Raw genomic sequence first — 25,873 nt, forward strand, 5'->3', positions numbered from 1 at the left:
GTCTCTCAATTTGGTGAGAGCTACACTTTGAGTATTTTCAATGTGTACTGAAAATACTATTTCTAAATCTAAGCTGTTAGAGTTGTTTCACGAAAAAGTAATTCACTATTATTAATCATTTATGTCATTTGAACAGTGATATGTCATGATTCTCACCATTCAGTAATGCATTGCTTTTCTCAAAAAAACCCCAAAAATGAACCAAACCTTTCAAATGTTCCACAAAATAATGTACAAAAACAATGATCAATGCCATTTGTAACTCAAAATAGTTGCACTTCTATTGTTATAATGCAAAAAGTGGTATTCATTGCTCCCCTAAAAGTAACAAGTAACACTGTGCCATTTCATGGGTTACCTCAAAGTCCTGCATTGAAAGTTTTTGGAATAATGTCTATAAAGGGAAGCTGGCAATAGAAACTTCTTAGCAAAGGTTAAATGTACACACACAGTTTTGCCTCTATATCATTGTTTGACAGCAGTGGCTTTCCAGATTTTTTGGGTTGCAACTTCCATAAACCATCATCATACAAAATAATAATACAAAATAAAATGGTAAAAAAAATACAATGCATGGGCCTTCTGAAGGAACAGGGAAGTGCCAGGGAACTAGCTGAGGACTTTATCACATGAGACTATAAATCAGAATTAAAGCAAAATATTAGTGCATTTGGCCAGTACTTATCACACAATGTCATGTTTATTCATTTGCTGCTTTGTTTTTCCTTTGTTTCTGTAGTGCACCTTTTCATTGATAGGGAAACCCTCTCAATAGGCTTCTAATATTGCTCCTGTTGTATTAGTCCCCTAGTGCAATAGGTCACTTTCACAGCAATAATGAATAATGATGAATGGAAATCACATGGCATGAAGGGGCATGATTCTCCTTCTCTCCTGCCCCTTGCTATTCTCAAGCAGGTTGAGGTTGGTATTACTCTGTTTTTCATTTATTTTTTAATGTTATTTTCACTATGATGGTGTAACTACTGAAAAAGTAAAAAAGAAAGAAAGTAAAAACCACTAAAGGAACGGAGTAAAACAACCTTGACAAAAGCATGGAAGGTGAGTTTACAGAACCAGTGCAGAAGAAGAAACCATGGCATGCCAAAGTGGGACACTTAGGTGTTTGAAGAGAAGTGTGATACTGAACATTTTCAAGCCAGTATGTTCCCATTTGCTTCACGAACTCGATGGTTGCAAGAAAAAATGCCGGTGTCCTGAGTTAGAGGTTTCCTTTCCCCCGAACTAGTGAGTAAAAGAAAAATAGGTTGTAGGTTGAAACACCAGGTGAAAACCAAGGTGGAAGCAAACTAAACTAGACTAAAGGTGAACTCGAGACTGAATTGGGAGATTTTTTTCTTTAAAAAATGTGGAGTACCAGGAGGAATAATGAAGTGGAAGAGAAGCAAATGTGCTAGGAGTCTGAAAACATGTTCCCTCCATGGTGTCAGGAATCTTACTGTAAGTACCTGAATGGATGGAATAACAAGCTCAAAAGGCTGGCAGCTTCTGCACAGCCCCTGTGTATGTATGTACCTTAAAGTCACCCGTTGACTTTGTCAACTCCAGGGATTTCGTAGGTTTTCTTGGGCAAGTAGTAGTAGTAGTACTTATTTCTTACCTTCCTCTCCCCATGGATCGAGGCAGGAGAGTACTGAGAGATGGTTTTGCCAGTTTCTTCCTCTGATATATAGCCTACAGCTCCTGGTGTTGGTGGTCTTCCATCCAAGTACTAAGCAGGCCTGACCCTGCTTAGTTTCCAAGATCAGACAGAATCTAGTGCCCTTAGGATATGTAGGCCTCTGTGGACCAAAATTGCCTGAAGGGAACAAATTCTAGCTATGGCTATTAGCCATATTGGATTATTGAAATAGGTCACTTGTTTCAATCAAGTGACCTATTTCAATAATCCAATATGGCTAATAGCCATAGCTAGAACTTCTCTTCCTTTTTATAGCTCCTTTTAAAACCTTGTCTGGAAGTGTCCCTCAAAAAGAATCCAAGGGTGTCAAAACTCTTTTGCCATTAGATCCTTGAGCAAAACTAAACAGGGGGACCTTAGTCTCTGCTGGTTCTCGCTACCACACAGGAGTTGTTAATGTTTATTGCAGCTAATGGCTTTTCATTGCTTTACAACGTAGGAACAGTGAGGCTTCTATTTGCCAATTCAAAAATATGTGCTTATGGTGGCTGTATACTAAAGGAGTTGTATAAAGATTAAAACATTTGTACATATCTAGAATCCTGATCACCTTTTTGCAAAAGAAGGGGAAGCTTCTCCTAGTAAACATGGTAAAACAAGCACAGCTAGATTATACTGAATGAAAAGAAGAAGCATGACAAGTCATTGTGCTCTGTTCTCAAGTCTTAGACAGATATTTTTGTTCCAGATTGAATTACTCAGTTACAGCAGTCTGTGCATGCCATATAAAATGACTTAATGAAGAGATCACCATTCTTTGTTCATTCATTTTTATGGGACATTCACAGAAGGCTGCACTAAAAAAATATAAGGGGTCATAGCAGTACACAGAGCACAACATCTCCAACAAATACAGAGTAATCAGTTGATCTCTATTAAGGCAAGAAACCATTGCCAAGCTGGCCAGAGAAAAATTGCTTTATGTGTAGATTTGATCACTGAAATAGGTTATTACCAGCATTTATTGTTATTTTCCATGTATGTGGCTGCATTTGATCTGATGATGAAAAGGTCTTAGTATGACTTCATAAGAGACAGAGAGACAGACACTTCTTGCCTTAATATGAATAAACTGGTTCTATTATGTTACAGTTTGGGGCTTTTGTTGGGTGTGCTGTATTGCATGAAATCCAGTAATCATCATCCAGTATTCTCTCTGTGGCTCTTCCATCTTCTCTCAGACTGCAGAGGGTCTCCCATCTCTTTAGAGAGATGGGGTTTCGCATGTTGTTGTGTGCCTACAAGTTGTTTCCAACTTATGGTGACCCTAAGGCAAACCTATCATACAATTTCCTTGGTAAGATTGGTTCAGAAGACCTTTGCCTTCCTCTAAGGCTGAGAGCGTGCGACTTGCCCAAGACCATCCACACTTCACGGGTGCATTCAAACCTTGGTCTCCAAAGCCCTAGTTCAATGATCAAACCACAACATTCTGCTGGCTCCTGGATTGACACAAGTAATATCATATTGGTAAAGTAAGCCTATCACAGAGCAGCATTACATTTGTTTGTTTTTTTAAAAAATCATTGGTGAGTAGCTTATTATGATGCTGTTTATGTTATCTGATCGCTCATTTAGTGATATCAATGGATGTAATTTAAACAAGGCTAAGTCTGTAATGCAACACAATGGAATTCACCAAATGGTAATAAGCTGCTAATGTAAAATGGCTCTGGAAGAGAGATAGGAGAATTCATGGAGCTAAGGTTTACAATAGTTGCTAGCTATACCTGCTACTGTTGAGAGATACCATGTTGTAGTTGTGTTCCTTCAAGCTGTTTCTAATTTATGGTGAACTATCACAATTTTCTTGTCAAGGTTTGTTCAGAGAGGGATTTGTCTTTGCCTTCCTCTGAGGATGAGAGATTGTGGCTTGCCCCAGGTCATCCAATGGGTTTCTGTGATTGAGCAGGGATCTGAACCCTGGTCTCCAGATTCATATTTCAAAGCTCAAACCTTTGAGTGAGATGCTCTACCTTGAAACAGATTTGAAGGAGATGTTGGAGGAGAAAGAAGAATCTCTTCCACAAAGAGAAACCTTCAATTGGCAGAGGAAAACTAGTTAGATTGCATCCAATTAGTTCAGAATTAGTATTAGTCTATCATTCCATCATTTTATTTATGCAATTAATACTGTATAACTATTTACAAGTCTCAGAATCCCACGGCCAATATGCTCCAATCCCTGGCAATTGGAGTTTGGAATTGGAATTGCAATTGGAAAGAAGTGGTGATGCAGTATTATGAGAAAATTGACATCAAGGTATGAAAAAAAATATATACAAGAAGACTGCAAGATGTTTGTTTCCTGTTCTTTTAGTACGTAGATTAATGATGTGTTTATCTGGCTATATACTACTGCCCATCAACTGTGTACTTGCCCATGTTACTTAAATGATTACTTTAATCTGTCTTCATTATCATGTGTTTTGGCTCTGCAGTGTAACTTTAAATGTATTCCTCATTCTCCTGAACAAGACAAAAAAGGGATCCTATGATTTATATTAAATGTATGCACTTGTTTGGTGAAAGCTCTCTCCTGAACATTCAGATATAAAGCTGTGTAATTTTAATATGCTTACTTTCATAAATTCCAAACCCATCTATTAAAAGCATTGTTATTTTACCTGGACATGTTACCTGTTTTTCATATATTATAAATGCAAAAAAATGACCAAATAAATAAATAAATAAATAGGCTTTCTATAGCCATGTAGAATACATTCTCATTATTCCTTGCCCCCATTTACATTTCATCACGATCTTCATGCAACTCAGATCATGCAGCTCATGAACTTTGGGGAAGAACACAGGTCTGGATGACCATTTGGCTTGATCTTCCAAATTCTTCTTAGCTTCTTATTTTAAAAAATGTACATGAAGAGGCTACCCATAACCTTGACATTACATGCTACAATGACTCCACCCTGGCACCACAACACCAGGAGGCCGTTATCACTACACATTACACAATTATACTTCACCCTTTAACTGTGTTGGCTGCATCTTGGCTGCATCTTATGGAATCTTGGGATTTGTACGTTGGGGAGGCACTAGAGCTCTCTGGCAGAGGATTGTAAATGTCTCATGAAACAACAAATCCCAAGATAAAACCCATGGCAGTTAAAGTGGTATGCAAATATTCTGTGTAGTATACATTTTATTTATTTATGGCATTTATATCCCACCTCCACCACCCCCCAAAAAATCAGATATAAAACAGATTCTGTTGATTGAACAGAACATCTGCAATGTGTCTGTACATATATAGTCCACTCTACTCCACACATGGTTACCAGATGTCTTCCTTTTCCCAGACATATCTTACATTTCAACCTTCTGTCCAGGAGGAATTTCATAATGTCCTCCATTTTGAGCATGACTAAGAACCATGAATTTACATTTATACTGGTGTTTTTAGTTTTTCTTTTGTCACGTCCTCCTTACTCCTTGAACATCCTACATTTTGCTGTACCTTGTCCTCCTTTGTGGTGATGATGTTTGGTAACCCTGTCTCCACGCAGCATGTGGTGGTTGAATGAAATGGTGGTTGCAATGTTTTCCTGAAGAATGAGGTATAGGCCAAAAACATCTTTATTCTGAAGAGACCTCATGATTTTGCATATGCTTCTTGGTAACTGTACCCACCCCACCCCTTCACTATCTTCAGGTTAAATCTTCAAATTACAAGCCCCTTAGTACTTGGGATTGTCCCTAAGTTACAAGGTCCACCATTATAGTGATCACAAAATACACATTTTAACACACAAGCAGAAATGTAGCTGATTATGATTTATATTAGTGTACATAGCATTTTAGGAAGTACAGTAGTATGAAGACAGATCTCTGCCTTGGGGACTTTACAGTTTAGTCTGCCTTGTTTCTCTTGTATTCTATAGGAATGAAACAAATTAAAAGTTGCAGAGGAAAGAGCAAGAAAGAGTTGCTATATCCATATGGTTGGAACCTACCCTGAATTGACATCAATCCGTACTTGCATTGCACTGATGAAAGAAAACACAACTATCTTCACTTACATTGTATAACCATGGGCTGATTCACACAGGGATGTTTTTCCCTCTTGGAGTCTACAGGGTCTGGCAAATAAGTTACATGTGCAAATGGTTATGTGTGCAACTAATGCCACATATCACTTTTTGATGACGCAACTAGTTTCCTTCTAGTAAAAAAGGTTTGTGTAGTGTTTAAAAAACCTGTGAAATCTGTTTGGTCAGAGCCAACAACACAATGAAAGAAATGAATGCTCAACCCATGAAAGAAAGAAACACTCAACCCATCTCTCACACAACATCATCTAGTTACCAAATGCGCACACATTTAGACTGAAAGCACATAATACATCTTAGAAGAAAAAACTGAACATAGAGTTTATTTCAATAAAAGTATGAAGATGATATTGTATATTTTCTGAATAATGTAACGAATGTGACTATATGGTCAGTTTACCATTAATACACAGTCTACATTTCTTATGACATTTTCAGTGGCATAGTTAGAATGCAAAATCTAAAAGGCTGTTTACTTGAGGCACAAGAGCAACATACTGTATGTTGTTGCTGCTGCTGTGTGCCTTCAAGTCATTTTCCGCTAATGGCAACCTAAAGGTGAACCTATCATGGGGTTTCCTTGGCAAGTTTCTTTAGAGTGGATTTGCCACTGCCATCCTCTGAGGCTGAGAGGATGTGATGCCCAAGATCACTTTATAGTTTAGGCTGCCCTGTTTCTCTTGTATTCTATAGGAATGAAACAAAATAAAAGGTCTAGAGAAAGGAGCAAGAAAGAGTTTACATGGCTGAGCTGAGATTCAGTCTCCAAAGTCATAGTCCAACGCTCAAACCACTATGCCACACTGGATCTTGTAATATAAAGGTAATACAGTGCTATTAATTTAATAAAAGGAAAAAACTGTTATTCTAATACCCCCAAGTCCTGCAGCACCTGAATAAATGAAATTAAGCCAAAATCAGCTTCGATTTTGGAGAAGCAGGAAAAGTGCAAATTTGCTTTAAGCTTTACCTTCAAAATACATTAAGCATTAAAGTATTTTTTTAAAAGGAGGGTGGAGAAGAGGAAGTAACAATGGAATGGAAAAAGGAAGCCACAGAGTTGACAAGCAGAGAGTAATTATTCTGAAACTGGAATTCACCCACTCCCTGCGAACAAGACAGGTTCCAAAGCTCAGTGTTACATCAAATTCATCCATATATCTGCCTCTTTCCTCCATACTTCCAGTGTGGAAGATACTCTTCCTGAGCATGCTGAGAGGCATTAGATTGTTGCACATATCCAAGGCTTTTAAGGCTTGGTGGTAAAAGTAGGTCTCAGGCTTTCTAAGGCCTGTAATCAGGTCAACTTTTGTTACCATGCAGGCCAAATGTTTCCAACCAGACTGGTATGGAAACTCATTATAGATGCTATTTTAACCAATGTAAATGGGTTGCCAAGCCCTGACAAGCCATTCTATATGACTGGTGAATTTCAGCCAGGTGCACAACAAGCCATAAAGGTCTGGTTGAAAGTCACACTGTAAGAGCAATTGGTGTTTGAATAAACCATTGGCATGATATGGACAGGGACAGAAATCTCCCCCATACTCAGCTGAAGTGAAGGGTGCAAGCTTGTTTTCTGCTGCTCCAGGGAACAGGACCCAGAACAATGGATGCAAGCTACAGGAAAGAGATTCCACCTCAACATTAAGAGGGACTTCCTGACAGTAAAGGCTGTTTGACAGTGGAACACACTCCTTCGGAGTGTAGTGGAGTCTCCTTCCTTAGAGGTCTTTAAGCAGAGGCTGGATGGCCATCTGTCAGGGATGCTTTGAGATTTCCTACATGGCAGGGGAGTTGGACTGGATCTGGATGGCCTTTATGATCTCTTCCAACTCTACGATTCTATGATTCTAAGTCATAATCTTGTCCCCAGAAGAAAACTATTGTAGCTCTAAAAATTTTTTATAAGCTCTCACAACCTCACTTTCCTTCTCTCAGTAACAAAAATCCACCGAACAGTGATACCGTTATTGGACCAAGCAAAATAAACATGTTGCAAACTTTCAAAGCTTCACTGGCTTCTTCATTACAAACCAAACAAGGTAAATATAGATAGATGTATATGCTGGTGTGTAAAACCATCCTAACTTGGTCCATACAATCCACACAGTAACCAAAAATGTTGCTTGTCTTTTGGAAACAGTACAAAAAGGCCTCTGGGGTGATACTTGTTACATCCCATGTTTCTTTGTTTATTTGGCATGCTGGGCTTCCAATTGAAGATGAGCAGAACAGAAGAGACATTTTTTTCTTGGTTCAGTAAAGGTAACCAACTTTGTAAAGCTGGAGGTTGGAGGAACGTATTCCTGCTGGGCGAGATTCTTTGTCTGGATCCCCAGAGATCAGCTGCCACAAGAATAGTTTCCTTCTGTTTTCCCGAACACCTTTGTAACACAAGATGCAAAACCCCGAGGGAGCAAGATGTCAGCTGTCCACACTGCTCCACAAAACATCTACAAAATGCACTCATTACACTCTGCAGGAAGCTAAACTTAAAGAACTGGTTGGCACCTGTTGGCTAAGTGCCAGCCATTTTAATTTTTCCATGTTATTTAAACGGTTCTGAAGCCTCCCTTCAGGAACAGCAACAGGAAGGAAAGAGGTTTTATTTAAGTGGGAACTGAGGCTGAATTGAAGAAGAGCGATTGCAAAATAGCATGTCTGGAAATGATGAGGGATCACATTGGTTTTACTGAGGAGTGCACATCAATCCTTGTCCATTGTGGAGGGAAATTTTCAGAGTGGCTTTTCATTCTCACAAAATGTGAGGCTTACCAATGTGACAGTTATGCAACTAAGAGGCCTGGGATCAGAATGTTAATTTTAGCCCCTATGTAGAGGATGAACTTCAAGGGAGAAATTACTGAGACGCGGATTTTAAAAATCCCTCCTCTGCTTGCATGGTGAGCTTGGTCAAGCCTCAGCCATCTACTTAGCAAGTAAAAAAGAAGTAAGGCTTCCCTGGACACTATGTTGTACAAGAGACCAATTGAATTAACAGGAACATGGTGAGTCAACCTTCATGTACGTTCCATTGATTCATTTGGTCTACTATACTTGGGACAACGAGACAGAAAAACCTGGAGGTTTCTCATTGATAGGGTCACCATAAGTTGAAGTCAACTTGATGGCACTAATACTGCTTGGCAGACAAATAATTGGGTTTGAAAGCAAATCAAGCATGAATTCTCCCAAGAAGACAAAATGACTAAATTCAGGCTATCATATTTTGGATGCATGAGAAGACATTACTCATTAAAATTATAATAATGCTTGGTGACATGGAAGGCAGTGTAAAAAGAAGATGACATTATATAGGTGGACAGACTCAAGCAAGCCATGGGCCTAAGTTTGCAGAACACAAGCAAGGTTATCGACGATAGAGTGTTTTGGAGGTCTCTCATACATAGGCCACCATAAATCCAAACTGACTCAACAGCAATTAACAACAGTTTGCTTGGCAGTGTTGAAGTATGGTCAAGATCATCTGTAGGCCCCAGAACACCAGCCTCTCTCCCTGAAGAGAATCCGAGCACAGGAGAGCTGGCTGCTTCAAGGTTCAAAGCACAACCATACTTTCTTTATGTCAAAGGAGGGGGAATCCATTGACCCCACCAGTTCAAACACTGTTGTTGGACTTCCCACTCAAAGCACTCCTGATCCTTCCCCATGAATCCTGAGGGCCTGAAGCTAATAGGAATGATGGTTCAACAATATCTAGATGGCCAGGGGCTTTCCATGCTGGCATGAAGCCACCCTGCACTATAAGACCTCTGGACTACTTGGCTGGCAATGAGACACCTAACAAGAAGGCAACAAGTGGATAAGTCTTGGGTAGAGACTGCTATATTCCCAGATCATGGTATTGATCTACCTACTTACTGAGGTTACGGTTCCTCACTCACTTCATCCCTTTTTCATGCCATGGTGGCTTTGGAGGAGAAAGAGATTCTGAGATGAGTATCAGAAAAAGGAAAGTGAGCTCATAAAGAGCATAGTCCTTTGCCTCCAAACTTAGCCTCTACTCCCATCACTACCACCCAGCAGTCACTCCGCATGTTTATAGAGAAGAACAGGGATCAGATTTCCATTTGACTTTTTTGTGATATGGGGGAGCTCAGTCCACTCCCTAAGTCACTACACCACAGGGAAAATAAAAAGGCACTTTGCCCCACCCTTACTTTAATGAGTTAATTCTATGAAAATTTCTCAGCAGCTTAGCATGATTTTTCTTTCACAATTGAATATGGACCCATTAAAGCAAGCACAAATGTTGCCAAGCTCTGTTTTAATCCTCTTTGAAAACTCCTAAGGTAGAAGCTATCATCACCATGCCTTGTAGCAGAGAGTTCCAAAACTTAATTATGTATTTAGTCAATCTGCTCTGTCCACCTGCCACCACTAACCTGGCTCTAGCAGGGCCTTCAAATAAACATTTTAACATACACAGTAAAACAGAGCCAGCATGGTATAATAGTTGTTTGTATCCTCTTCCTCTCAACCAGAGTTTGTGGACCAAAATATACCCAGTGATATCTACTGCCTGCCTATCTTAGAGGGGTGCCAGCCAGCCATAATTGTTCTCTACTTTCCCTTGGATGTTTAAGGTATACTCACAGTTTCTGGAGCATCCTTTAATTTTAAGCACAATCCCTCTTGAGTTGCAAATTCTGCCTCACACTTCCTAGGATGCCTCTGCCATATTGTTAGATGGAAAAGGTTGACTGTAACTTTTATCTGTTGTTAAGTGCCTTCAAGTCAACACTGATTTATGGTAGCCCTTGCCTAGGGATTTCTTGACAAGATTTATTTATAGGAGGTTTGCTATCGCTTTCCTCCCAGGCAGAGATGCCTTGGGTTCTGATAGGATCTGACTTGCCCAGTGTCACCCAGAGGGTTTCCGTGCCAAAGGGATTCAAATCCTGGTCTTCTGGAGTCCTAGTCTGTTTCCATAGTCTTTGTGGCTGCTTTGGTCTGCATTAAACCACGTAATTTAACAATCTGAACAAGGACTGTTGGGACAAAGTCTTTTACCAGAACATGACTTGATTTCCACCACTAAGGTGCTACTACCAAGAAGGTCCTTTCCCTAGCAGCCACCCATCTCACTTCACTTGCTGCGGGTGCATGGAGAAGGTTCATACACAGGAGAAAGACATCTTTCAGATGTCCTAGTCCTAAACTATTAAGGGCCTCCACAAGTTTCATTCTAGCCTCTGATTCCAAGCCAAGAATCTTTCCTGTTTGCTTTTTGTTGTCCTTGGCATCTGGGGCAAGCATATATTTGTGCTTCAGCTTGTTCTGAAAGCTCCTTCAGTTAACTGTGAGATTCTCCCACCTGTGTGCTCTTTTTATCTTTGATAGCGGCTCGCCAGGGCTTTGAAGGAGCCTGCAGGTTTGTTAAGTCAACGGAGCATTTCTTCATTTTTGAGGTGGAAACACCTGTTTTCAAGCAACATGGTGAAATTGATTTCCATTTTTTAAAAACATCTCATGTAACAAACAGCTCACACTGTTCCAGACTGCTCCCAAGCACATCTCTTCCTTTCCCCTACTTCTCCCTGGCTTCTCTTCTCATCTCTTATCAACATTTGCATTCTATTCTTCACACTACTGACTATCTCCATTTTAATCAGCACTTAAGTCACTGCTGGAAATACAAGCAACATTTTGCCAAGTATTAACCTGTGCCTCGCAAGATGGTTCCTGTGCCACTTTAAAAAGCCAAAAGGATGCTTCCCATTGTGGTTATGCAAAATACAAAATACTTTTCTCATACCTTGAGATACAAAATATCTTCTTCTTTTTTTGAAAAAGGAAAAAGAAAACACACACCTGGATTTCCAATATAGATCAGGGACAGTTCGAATGAACCACGTCCGCTGCTGTCTGTAAAATGGGAGAGCTAGAAGTGGTGCACAGGCACATAAATGCATTTTCATGAAATGCAAAATATATCCCTTGCCAGTTACTCAAAACATTTGTATACTGTGTTCCAAACAAAAAGTTCTCAAAGAGGTTTACAGAAGAAAAGGGAGGCTTACAGGCATGTGCCTCTCAGAGATTTAGTTTGTGGATTGCTAGCAGAGAAGCGAGTATAACATGGGAAGCATCGAAAAGGGAAGCACTAGTGTAGGGGAAGGAAACTGGGGAATGTTAGGGGGCTGCATTAGCCTTCCAGGAGACCTTGGAGAGCCACACTTGCTACTGCAATAAAAAATTTTTGCCTCCAAATACCCCCAAAGGTACCCTAGGGGACAGGGAAGCATTCTCACCATGTTTTGGGCCCTTCCTGTGCCCCTAGAGAACATTTGGATCATTCTGAGGCTATCTATCTATCTATCTATCTATCTATCTATCTATCTATCTATCTATCTATCATCTATCCATCCATCCATCCATCCATCCATCTATCTGTCTAAATTTTTGCAAAACTTTGTTTTGAACCCTTTGGAAGATCCAAGGCAGCTCCAGATGTGATGGAAATGCAGACACAGACAGCCCATTCTGGGGCAATTTGGAGCACCAAAAATAATACTAATAAATAAATGAATATGTCTTTGCAGGTTTTTTAAATCTCTGAGGGCGCTGCCACAAAAACAACCCTGGGGGCTATATGTGGCCCTCAGGCCTGCACTTTGCCCTCCCCTGTACTAGTGACTCAGATCCAAACCACACTGCAGAAATAATCCAGTTTGAGACTGCTTTAACTACCCTGGCTCAATGCTAGGGTAAGTTGGGCACTGGGGGTCATATCATAAGACTCAGGTAGCTGGTGGGTCTGCCCCTATAAAGGAAACAACACCATGGATGTTAACATTGTGCCTTCTACAGCTACTCAAAGTTCAAGGACAGCTTTATCGGTGTCAAACCTGGGACCAGCACCAGCAGATCTTCTGTTAAACCTGAAGCAGCTGAGGGAGAAGTGACAGCAAATTCCACAGTGCATCCACCAGCCACCCCTGGTGTATACATAAAGGCATCTAGTAATTCCCTGTTTCTAAACAAAGCTTTTGTAATGGCCCAAAATATGCCTGGGATGTGACAAAATTCCATTTACATGGCAAATTATGTCCCCCAAGGTTTCTGTAAATAGCTTTTGCCATTGAGGGAGCGGGATTCTGAGCTAAGAGTGGGTTAGAGGAGAAGTGCAAGCTACCAAGGTCCAGATGAGGGCGAAATTGCTCTCAGCTCTCCAAGGCTGCCCACTGCTGGTCCATATACACTCAACCTCATCCTATGTTTGAGAAACTTACAAAGTTCACCTCCATTAATCCATCTGAACAGCCTAAGATTTCAGACATTCAATCAATTTTAAAGCAGAGGAGAAAGTATTTCCAGCTACAACTTTTATTGTGCAGGCACCTTCCTTGTCTTATTCACTGAATATCACAAAGAAGTCTGGATGATACTGTTTCACAGTTGAAACCCTCCTCTGTTTAGCCAATTTTGTCTTATGACATATATGCTCAAGACAGGAATACGGAACAGCTGAACAACATCTTCTAAATGGTAGCCCTGGGAGCTTTCCATTAGAGAGAGAAAGAGAGAGAGAACACAAATCTTAAATCAACACAGCTAAAGTAGATTGTTCCAGAAATGCAAAGGAAGGTGAGCTAATAACAGGTTTGCAACAGCTCTAAATATCCCTAGAAAATTATATATACATGTCATATTATGTTTTCACAGTGCAAAATGATTGGTTGAAGAAGGAGAATGGTAGGTGGAAGGAGGAGCAGAACATCCCCACTTGTACAAAATGGATATGCCACAAAATCAAATTAGACAAAAACAGCATCCCCAGTACTGAGGACTTTAGACAGTATGCTTCTTTAGCTAGCCCAGAGGTTGGCAACTGCAACAGGTTGGAGGTGAGCTGCAGGAGCCAGTATTCAGCACCTGGACACTTCAGGAGTCATTGCTGTTGTGTGCCTTCAGGTCATTTTTGACATAGGGTCAGTTATGGCGACCTTAAGGCAACCCTATCACAGGGTTTTCTTGGCAAGATTTGTTCTGAGGATGTTTGCCTTTGCCTTCCTCTGAGGATGAGAGAATGTGACTTGCCCAAGATCACCCAATAGGGTTCCATGGCCAAGCAAGGATTTGAACCCTGGTCTACAGAGCTATAGTCCGGTGCTCAAACCACTACACCATGCTGTCTCTCATCATACAGTACATACAGCCTGCCAAAAATTCAACAAAATATGGAACTGGCCAGGCATCCACTTCTAGTTTTGAAAAGCTGGTTTGTTTTCATATTCAATAGTAGAGAATACCCTGAAGCTTATTTAAAAGGAGAATTGCTGCTCTAGAGGCTTTCAGAAGAAGCTTCTTTTTTGTCTTCTTGGGGAGAAAGCATGGTCTGGAGAGACTAGAGGATGGGGGGGGGGGGGCACAAAAGCATCCTTGGATGGGTTGCATGAAACTGTAGAGTCACACTTTGCCTTCTGCTGAGCTGAGTACCCTTTCATGCAACATTTCCCACACATTAAAACATGGAACTGTCAAGAAGGGCACTGCTAGTCTAGCTTCCTATCTGTCATGCTAATTTTCCATTAGGAAGGGATTCATTTTGATTTTGCAACTAGAAATGCTCTGTGACCTGAGCACCCATCTGCAATCTGAAGTGATTAGGCTCCTATACAGAATTACTCCTGAGGTAACAAAGTCTCTCAGAGACCTCGGAAATTGTTTTCTCATCCGTGTGTGAGAGAGATGAACCCTGATAATGTCGCCCACTTTAAGCTCATGTCAGCCATCCACCCAAACTATTGCTAAGCCAGGCATACATATGGGGGGGGGGGGGGGGGGCGGGGCGGTCTCATTGCTAATTTCTTGTCCGAACTAGGGTTAAAATGGTACTGAACCATCAGGAGACTGACTTTTAATTCAATTTAATATTAAAATCATGGCATTAAAACCAACACTCTCAATTTACTTTTAAAAAAAAGTAACTAAAAATACCCCAAGCCTTTGGAACGGGGTTTGCATTACAATTCGACTTTTTAAAAAAGGTCACCTACTTTGGTGCATGCCTACATGAAGACAGTAGGAAACTGTCCAACTCCTTTTCAGAAATAGCTTTTACAGTGAGACATGTAAAACAGGGCCTGCTTGGCAGTGTTATGTTGGAACCACCATGCTGATATGGTGCTCAAACACAATGCTGGAAACAGTGCCGGCAGCAGAGAACTGCACATCTTTTTTCTGGTATGAACTATGCAAGTCCCACACTGACGCCGGCAATTACTTAGCCCAAGACAAGAGAATTAGGAATAACACCACCACCGTGTCTGAAAGTGAAGATCCCACTGAGCTTGAGTAATAGAAGACCTTCTCCAGGGTCACCAACTAAACATCAGTTGCTTCCAGGCTGTAGACTTCATGCACTACCCAGCATTGCTCTTCTACTGTATCTCACACCCAAAATTGAAACTCACTTTTCACATTCAGTTTTGTGCACAGTCATCCATTCTATGCATACTAACAGACTTTAATATAGAGTGGCCAGGAGTAACAATATACTGCAGAATGACATTTTTGACAGTGGGATCATGTTTTTGTACTGAAAAGAACTTGTTCACTAGCACCTCTGGACAGATGGTTCCTCAGTCTGCGAGTCAAAAAGAGATGGTATCCAAATCTTGTCCATTCCTTCTTGATGGAAGTTGTGTGTATGCATGGAATGAAATAATGCAGCAGATGTGTTACCAGCAGATCTCCTCCTGCTTCCTCTACAATGAAAGACAGGAGTTACATGATAGAAGCCTTGCCTGAGAGTACCTCTAGTTCAAAGGGAAAATCTCAAGAGAATGACGTCAAAGTAACTCCATTTTCTGCTACTTGGGAAAGGGAGATAAGCCCAGTATAGTTTGGCTGCAGCATGTACATAGCACAAGTCAACTCCCAGACAAAAATCCAGTTAAGAAAGGCTTCTGGCAGCAGGGCTGAGAAAGGGACTTGATCACAGGGCAATAAGATCACCATACCAGAATGCTACATCTCTGTGTGTGCATTTATGTATATAGGTCTTTTCTTGCTCTCTCTTTCCAAATGGATGCAGCCATGCCAGCTTTTGAGTAATGTGAATTTTACTTTGTTTTATTTGGCCATAGTTATCAGGGCAAAATCTCAAGAGACATGGGAAAAAAGTGTTGGAAGCAACCATAAACCCATGGCTGAAACAACATCCTTTTCACCCATCAGTTATTCCCAGCTAAATAAGCCAGTATTACAGGTTGAGTCTACTTATTCAAAATGCTTGGGACCAAAAATGTTGGGGGTTTGGCTTTTTTTTTTTTTTTCCAGATTTGGGGATATTTGCATATGCATAATAAGGTATCTTGGAGATGGCACCTAAATCTAAACATGAAATTAATTTATGTATAGACCTTTATACACACAGCCTGAAGGTAATTTTATACACAATATTTAATAACTTTGTGCATGAAACAGTTTGTGTATATTAAACCAACACAACCTCAGACACATATGTGGATGATTTTGGAGTATGTTGGATGAGGGATACTCAACCCACTAGGGCCATGATCTGTGTTTGATTCATGAACAATAATGAAAGTGTTATTTTCTGCAATTCACAACTAAACATTGAGTTCCTATAGCACACTTTCCCCCAGCTACTGCCTCTTTTCCTCTTAGGCAACAACCCTAGCATGCCCCATCCCATGTGTATTTCTTGATATTAGGTCTACTATTCTACTGCAAATTCAAAAGAACCGATCTATGTCGCTGTTTTCTTTGGACCCAGTCACCTAGGGAGCAGAAACTGAGCAACTGGCTGAAAAGCCTCTTGCTTGTGCCAGTCTTATGACAAAGGCTAGCCTGGGCAAGAGGCTTTTTGGTCGTTACTCGATTGGTGGATTGGTCTCTGCTTCCTTTGCACCTTGTCACCCTGGGAGCAGCAACTGAGAAGCTTCTTACCCATGCTGCCCTTCCACAAAAGTTCAGTGCATGCAATGTTTCCTGGTCATTGCTTAGCCAGCTGCTTGGTTGCTGCTCCTAAGGTTAACAGGTGCAAAGGGGGAAACTATCAATCTTTCATTGAGGCAAAAAGGGACACAGCTGGTGTGTGTGTAAGTAGGGGGTTTACGGAGGCCACATGATCTGTACTGGACACTGGCATGTACAGGAAGGGAGATATTTTAACTACAGGAGCCACTCCAAGGTGAAGGACTCTTTCCAAGCATTGACCTCCCTCTCCTTTACCAGAGAAATGTCTTCTCCACACAGCTTCAAGTGTCCCCCGCCTTGATACACCAACATTTTCTTCTCCTCTCGTCTCCCAGCCTGATGAAAGAAAGCAGGAGCAGTAGAGCAGCTCCAACCTGCCAGCCAAGTCCTGGCAAAGTTCACAAAGCTTAAACAGGGTCCTAAAACTGAAAGCTGCTTTTCTGCTGCCACTTTTCTCCTGCTGCCACATGCTCTAAGTTCATGCTCCAGTCAATCAGTCTGTCCCAAAATGGCACCATTCTTGGCTACAGAAGCAATGCCCTGTACAAGTTTCCCAAATACCATCACTATTAATAGAGAGAGATATAGCTAAAGGAGTGAGCTCACATGGGCAAGTGAAGAGTGGGAGCCATTACCACCCAAAGTGAGTGATCAGTGAGGCTGTGCGGTGATTTTAAGAGAGTCTTAAAAGATTAATGTAACTCTCATCCTTACCATATTCCTAAAGGCTGATGGTTCTTTTACATCAACTCTTTGGCTGAAAGCCTCCCGCTTCTTCCCTTTCTGTCACCACCCCCCCTGGTCTTTCCACTGCCTCCGGGGAAGGCATACCACCCACTTTAGGAATCACTGCTGTAGTACAACAGAATCGTGAAATGGAAATAAAAGCTGTAATTATGACCTCGAGACTTCTCTAGACATTGGTAAGTCTTTTGAAATGGATAAAATTTACTTATAAACAAGTAATTTTAGTAGTATTTTTTATCATGCAAACTACCACTGGTTTTCTTGCTTCATAAAGAGGATTCTGTTTGCTGTATTATTGATAATCTGGTGACAGGCTAAGTGTGTAAATTTTGGGCGAGGAATGCTCAGTAATTGTATCAGCCACAGACACGGTAACATAAGGTAAAAGGCTCCTCCTCAACAATTTCCCAAAAACCTGGGAATATGGCTTGCTTACAGGCTTATTACTGTGAGCATTGACAAAAGGCAGGTGAACTCCTTGTCACACAACCTACTTTAAAAACTAGGTAACATGTGCAGTCAAGAATGGGGAGGCACATGCCAAATAAACTTGGAGCACTGATGTCAATGTGCAAAAATCAGTGGACATCTTGCCAGCGCAATGCCCAAAGACAACAGCAGCCATTTCTAAATCAGGAACATAGAATATGTACATTGTATATTGGTTTTACATAAGGTAGAGACAGCCTCCTGCATGGCCGAATAGTCCCCAATTATGGGCTTTTAATGATTTCAGCAACAATTTTTTTTTTTTAGTCTTGTACTAGTGTTTGAAATCAATGTTCTTTTCAGTTGCAGTTCCCAAACACTTGAGAATTAATTTCATTTGTAGATGTTCTCTGAAGTACTACAAAACTTTACATTACACAAACCAAAACACTTTTGAAATAAGATCTTGTCAATCTTAAATTCATTGGACATATTCTATACAATTAATGGCTGTTCCTTCTTTCAGAAAAATAACATTCAGACACTAACATTGCAGGACTATTTGGTTTTGAATTTAAACAAAATCAATCAGTTCTTTTTTTTTCTTATTTAATAAATAATATCAAAAAGTGAACTAGTTCATATTTACAATATTGGAATAAAAAACAGTCTTGCCTAACTTCTGCAGTTTTTACAAGTATTAAGAGATTTCACATCCAGTTTGAATGGAGTTTTAAGTAGAGGTCCTCATAATTATTGACTTCTTACATGGATTTGTTTTGCTCTTTTGTTTGCACAGATGACCTAACTGTTCCCTTTGAGGAAAAAAAACCAAAACAACCAACTCCATACAAGCAGAAGTACATCACAATTTCAACACATTTGTGATCATCTCAGTATCGTACATGTCTTTTATGGATTAGTCACAGGAAGAGTAACAGAACATTAAATTTAACTCAACAAACTTCAGTGAAATTTTTTAAAAATCAAAAACTGAATGTGCTTGTTACACACTATACATGTGACAACACACGTAATGTGGTTTATGTGTCATTTTTATTTATTCCTGCAAACTGCTCATCTTGTTTTTGATGAAATAGGAAACTGAGCAGATTAATTTTCCTACAAAATGATGGTGAAGACTCAGTCTTCTTACCTTATTGCTATTTTACAGGTGCACGGTTGGTAAAATAAAATCCTTTTAAGCTTGTACACAGACATAAGGAGAGATTCAGAAAACACTTAACTAGTGACCTGCGGTTGATGCTCTGTCCAGTAAATGCCCCCCTCCCACTGCAAAATCAGCACCAATCACATGCAAGTTTACTGAGAGGTAAATCTAGAGCCAATTGCCGTGTGGTGTGTGCAGCTTACATTGTTTAATTTAGAATGGCGCTACACTATGTACTTGACCCACACTGTCCAAAACCAATGTATCCATGCCTTGGCTGCTGCATGATTTTTTTCATTTAACCAGGTAGGAGGCAACTTATCAAAAATCACTCCTAAAAGACATGGCTTCTTGCAAAAATTACAACCACCAAGGACCACAGGGCATAGGTATACAGAAACATGATTTTCCTTCCTGGGCAGTATGCAAGGTAACCACAGACTTGTGTTATTTTCTGAATAAACCCCACTGAATGTTATGAGATTTGCATCCAAGTAAATACACACATGATTGGGCTGTCAAAACACACTATCATTCTCTCCCCCACTTTCCCTTGGCTCCTGCTTTGGCTGTCTGTGGCAAGGCTTCACCATGAGAGATTCAATACAATAAGAAGAACATACTGAGAGTCAAAAGCAGAACTTCACGTAGTGAGATGGGTGTGGGGAATATTCACAATGTTGGAGAAGCTACTCAGTACTGGAGGTCCAATGGAGAGAGAAGCATTTCAGTCCAAAAAGCTTTGAAGAGAAACCTACATCTTGTTTCAAACATAAAGCTGCCACTCAATCCCACATTTACAGTTTTTTTGAAAGAAAATTAAAACATCTGGCACAGGAAAATACAGAAAGTCTATACTCATCACATACACAGTTTTTGTAAGAAAAACACACATGTAGTAAATGGCATGATCAGCAACCAAAGAAAACATTTTGTTTCAGAATAGAAGTCACTATTAAATTATTTGGTCTGAAACAGATTTTACTGAAGAGGTGCATCAAAACAGTCTACTTGTTGAGACAGAGGTCTAAGACAATCTATGCAATCACTTGAGACTCTGATCTGTAGAAAGTATGAAATGGAAGCATTAACAATGACCTAAAACATTAATAGCAGTACTAAAAATTTAATTCTATCCCCAGTTTAAAATACCATGCAATTCTCTTCCTAAGACCATCAACAGAGCAATTTAAGGAATTTGAACCAACTCAAACTGTGAGACATCATCTCAGAAATTTGTAAATACCATGTTACACAACCAGCAGAATCAAGTGGTATTTTTTTCCCCTAGCATAAACCCCTATAGATCAAAGGGTAGGCATCTCTGAATATACCCACATGAGGCTAAAAGCCTTTTTGTACATAATCATTCAACATGATTAGGGCCTGTTACAGACTGCCAAAATAAAGCTGCTTTGAGTCTCTTTGGAGGTATGCTGTTTAAATGATGCATGGGTCCTAAGAGTCTGGAGGTTGCGCCAAAGCCACACTCCATTCCTTAGCACTGGAGTGCAGCTTTGGTGCAGCTTCCGGATTCTTAGGATGCATGCATCATTTAAACAGCATACCTCCAAAGAGACCCAAAGCAGCTTTATTTTAACAGTCTGTAACAGGCCTTGGGGTTCATCCACACTGCAAAAATAATGCAGTTGACACCACTTTAAATGCTATAGCTCCATCCTATGGAATCCTGGGATGTGTAGTTTTGCCAAGTCTTTAGTCTTCTCTGCCGAAGAGTGCTGATACCTCCCCAAACTACAAATTCCAGGATTCTGTAGTATGGCACCATGGCGTTTAAAGTGTCCTCCAACTGCATTGTTTCTACAGTATAGATGCCCCCTTGGAGAAAGTTAGGCAGAATGTTTTCTCCAGGTATACCAGTTTTCCATGGGTTTATTATTCAGTCTGTCTCATCTGAAGCCCAAAGTGGTATTACCTAAGAAAAACATTATTCCAATGATTAGATAACATGGCCCTACACAAGGCTAAGGGGCTGCTCTTCATAATTATTAAGCTACAATTAGCTATCATATTATTCTGAGGTAGCCCTGTTTTAATCTAGAAGGCTTTTTCCAGAAACAAGAAGGTTGAGGACAGTAGCTTTACCATCAAATTGTAGCCCTAACTGTGAGAAAGACTGTAACAGCAGCAGAGTTAGAAAAAAAATCCCTCTATTAAATAAAAGAATGCTGACAAGGGAAAGGAAAAGTTACTCCAGCTCAGCACCCTTCAGTGCAGACTCTGGAAGACTATAACCAATTTATCAGTTTTCATCATAAAGGTAAGAGAAATACCAGTCAAGAACCAAGGGTTATGGATGCTAAGATTACAAAATCTGCTAAACACTGAATTTATCACTCCTTCTTCCTCAATGCTCTCTCCCTCAATTGTAGTGTAGAGGAAAGCTAAAAAAGAAAGTAAATATGTTATCTACTAGATCCCTTAAGAATTACAAACATTGAGTATATGCCATTAAGGAATGGATGGCAAAGAGATTTAAATAGACTCAGATGCAGTTATATGCAAAAAAAAAAAAAAAGTCAACACAAGGATGCAGAAATATGTTTGGAGGGATCTGAAAGGTCTACTAACATATTCTGAGAAAGGTGAACGGCTTGTAACAGTTTTAATCAACTGTGTATGTGATAATTAGTTCCCCGAAATTAAGGAAAACCCAGAACACTAATTCATTTTGATCCCAAAAATAGTCAGAGAAAGGTTAATAGCTCACAAGTCAAACAGTACTACAGAATATTCAATTATCTTTAACATACACTGTGGAGGGATTCTCGCCACATTACAATAGGGAGAAAATTAAACAGACACAAATACACAGGCTTGCAAGTAAATGCCAGTGAACAGCTTAAACTAGATAAGGCCACAATGAATCCTGCCCTTGGTCAATGAAAAAAGAGATGAGGCAAGGCAGTAACGAGCTAGTATTAAGAGCTAGCAGCTTGCAACTATGTGGTTGGGGAAAATATTAAACCGTATGAAAAGACAGCAGATATAAAGGCCTATTGCGGGAAATAAAAATATGCTTTAAGACAGTGGCACTGACTTAAACGTTTTATACTAAATATTTTCAGTAGCTGTAATCTTCCTTTAACTATACAGTCTCCAATGGAAAAGAAACAATCTACTAAAAAGACACTTATCAACAGCGCTGGTGATTTAAAACTGAAGATTTGGTGAAAGTCACAAAAGTTTCAGATCTGTGTATTCCAGTGTTTCATATTAGCCACTGAGCTGTATCTCGTTTATGGAACTGTGAAGATTTACTGAAAATTCCAATTTCTTCTTTAAGGAAGCAAGGAAGGAGGTATTGTATATTGGGACTGTACCCTACTAAATGAATGTTGTTCTGCACTTGCAAACAAATTGGAAATACAGTCATCCCTCCATATTTGCGGCTTTGATATTTGCGGATTTGATTATTCACGAATTTCATTAATACGTTCTCTCTAGGACTGTCTAGGTCCTCCAGTGCAACTCTGTGGTCAATTTTAATTAAAAGTTGCACTGAAAGACCATTTGTAGCTACTCCTGTGCCATCCTATGGTCAGTGTATGTTGGACACTGACCACAGAGTTGCACTGGAGGACCTAGAGATTCCTAGAGAGGTGTCCTCTCAGGTAAAAACAGTGTTTTTGTTATTTGCGGTTTTCCCATATTCATGGGGGTCTTGTTCCCCTAACCCTAGCAAATATGGAGGGACAACTGTATATCATTTCAATCTTTTAAGAGGAGGGTAGGAGGTGGAATATGAGTTCCAAGCGAAAGTCCTACTGACAGCTACCTAGTGCAATTCAAGGACCAAATTAGACACTTTTTCCTCTTACAATAGTGGAGTCTAGCAATCATTCCAACAAGATCCAGGTGGAAGGACAACCTTGTGAATTGATCCAATGTATGTTTCATTTATGTGCCACCTAATTATCAAACAATTCTCGGTCACTCAGACTCCTGGGATTATAGAGCAGGTGAACCTAACAGCTAACACATACTCTGGAGAACTCCTTTGTACAGGGAATTTTGCACTCAGAAAAGCTACTCCTAAAAGGTAAGAAACCCTCCACTGTGTCAGCGGATACGACACAAAGAATTAGCAGGAAATAAAAAAATCAGTTACCCATCTGTGAGGGGGCTCGTAAAATCCTGGCTATATTGGACTCATTCACAGACAATCCTATGGAGCTTTCCACAAGGAACTTTCCAAAATGACCAGAGAGAAGAAAGCCGTGTGTAAACTGACCTTTAGTTAATGTGCAATTTGAAAATTTGAAATCTTGAAAACTGCACTACACTGTTGGCAAGGAAGAAAAAGAGGGAAGAGAATAGTTCACACCAGTGCTTTTACAACCAACCATTACTAAGTACTATCATTACACTGTACAATCACTTCACACTCAGAAGGGGAGGGGGGAGAATATTATACAAAAGTTTACTTCTTTAAGGGGGCCGAAAGCCCAAGGATAGCCATGGTAGTTTATGATGGCTCCCAATGAAAAGATGCACCTAGTACTCCCTGACTATGGCCAATGCTTCAAGAAGAATGTCATACGCTGAGAAAAAAAAACATGCTGCCAAATGAAGTTATTGGAAAAAGTCCACATGAAGAAGAGGAAAAAAAAATCACACACATATTTAACTTACACTTGATAGCCAATTATGTACAAGATTAGCAAAAATAATAATTATAAAATAAAAAAGCCAACCTGAAGAAATCCTGAAAATATGTCCAGATGCATGTACTGTCTGTGGAACGAAGGGGAGAACCCTTCAAAACACCAACTTACCCCAGCAGAATGAGCAGTTTGGGTAACTGCACAAGAGGCCACATTTGTAATGTTAAAAACCTCATGACGCAACACTATAAATACTTTAAAAAGAAACACATAGAAAGAACTATCCACAATGATGGGAAAGGAGCTCTAAAGTTAACATACATTGCATGTATTGCAGGCAAGGCAGAGGCATTTTTTAAAGCTTTTGCACAAACTTCATATAATCTTAAAAAAAAAATATGCTGGCCTTTACAAGGTTCTACTCGCTGAAAATAAAAACAAAAATTCAGTTCATAAAAAGTCACAAGACTTCAGTTTAAAAAAATGCAACAGTTCCAGCCACAGACCAAATATATATATATATATATAGATAGATATATATATATTAAAAACTGGAAGAGTATGGTAATTAGATTATACAAGCATGGTCAGGCCTGGAACCTGAATATACTTCAGAGCAAATGCTCGGAGAAGGGGAAAAAATAAAATATAAACTATTTGGTAACAAAAGCATACTATATGTTGTGATACAAAAAGGCATGGTGAAAATGTACCTTTTATACTAAAGTGTTCCTTGGTCCATAAAAACTAAGTTATGTCCATATTCCATGTTTACTAGTTCAACTTTTTATCCCAGCCACGTTTTCTTTTTCTTTTAGTTTCGTGCCCATTTTTAAAGAGACAACTAAAAATAGATTCTGAATAAAGGGACATTTATCCCCTTGTATTTTTTTTATGTTGTGGCTTCTACTAAGATCAGCACTTGTAGGTGATAAATGTTCAAAGAGCATTGAAGAGGTTTTTCCCACGAACCCACAAAAATGGTTCAGTTCTGTTGTTTGAAGCACTTGAATGTCAGTTTTTAAGAAGTTCTTCATAAAGAGCAGTGGTTAGGAAACTACTGTTGCCGCTGACGATGTGACGTTGGTTGGGTTTGTGCTGACATTTGCGTAACTTCCCTCGCGGTTTGTGTTTGTTTCACTGGATGCCAGAAGACTTGAACTGGCTCTGAAGATTGCTCCAGCAGCGCTGCAGTGGGGTCGGGGCCCTGGCTCTGGTGTATATGTAAAGGTAAGGCTAGTAGAGTAGATTATGCCATCATTGCGGACCAATGTGACAGGAACTTGGACTGGCTGACGGACCCACCTCCAGCCTTCCCGGAATGCAGAAATGTCAGGAACGACACACAGCATGCTCTCCGCACACCTGGGGAAGAGGCAAAATAAAAGCATTAGCTTTCCAATACTTCTATTCCCCACTCCCCCCCCCCCAAAAAAAAAACACAAGCATATTGTGGATATTCCCATGAAATGGGAATGAATTCTGAACCATAGCAATTCAAATTCTGTATCAAAAATTCAGATGAATTCTCTAATAAGTATAAATTATATCAAGTAAAGAGATTTGCAGTTCCTCTCATTCCTCTCTAATACAAATTGGAGAATGAAATAATTCTCTTAGAGTGTGTGTGTGTGTGTGTGTGTGTGTGTGTGTGTGTGTAAAAGAAATGGGGTAGAGAGGTAAGGTCTCATGTAAAAATCCCCATCCACTTGATATCTTGGCCATCTCTGTGAGAGATTTCTGAAGCTATTGTTCAGAAGAAATAGGGTGCTTATCTTTTTTTACTATAAGCATAACAACTGATTTTAAGGAAGCATAATGACAACAGCCAGAATTCAGGAAGCCTAACTGTATTTCCAGTACCACATTCTAAGCATGTTCCATGGTATCACAGAAGCAAAGCGTACCTGAAGCCATGCATTAGACCTTTATGACAGCCACCAGCTTTTATACATTTATAATGCAATCCAATGCCATTTACTCAGTATTAAATCTCATAGTATTCAAATCGCAGAAAACTGCACAGGAGAGCAACTGCAAAGTACTTTCTAATCTTATATTTGGGAGACAATTTTAATTAATAGGATAAAAATGAAGCTCACAATTGTTTGCTTTTGACTATTTTAGTTTTTGTTAGAGAATGTAGAACATTTTA

General features: G+C 39.8%; 1 protein-coding gene across 1 annotated transcript in view; it reads right to left on the bottom strand.

The window, feature by feature from the left end:
- Positions 1 to 24,243: 24,243 nt before the first annotated feature.
- The window catches only part of LOC149312473 (recombining binding protein suppressor of hairless-like), a 43,862-nt gene continuing 42,232 nt past the window's right edge, over positions 24,244 to 25,873 (bottom strand). The window contains exon 11 of the mRNA XM_089524701.1: positions 24,244 to 25,083. Coding sequence (XP_089380827.1) covers positions 24,768 to 25,083 — 316 coding nt within the window. The 3' untranslated portion in view covers positions 24,244 to 24,767. The remainder of the gene's footprint in view (positions 25,084 to 25,873) is intronic.

This window comes from Sceloporus occidentalis, unplaced genomic scaffold, assembly GCF_023333645.1.
Source record: "Sceloporus occidentalis isolate IW3139 unplaced genomic scaffold, rSceOcc1.0.p SCAF_5, whole genome shotgun sequence".
Taxonomy (NCBI): Eukaryota; Metazoa; Chordata; class Lepidosauria; order Squamata; family Phrynosomatidae; genus Sceloporus; species Sceloporus occidentalis.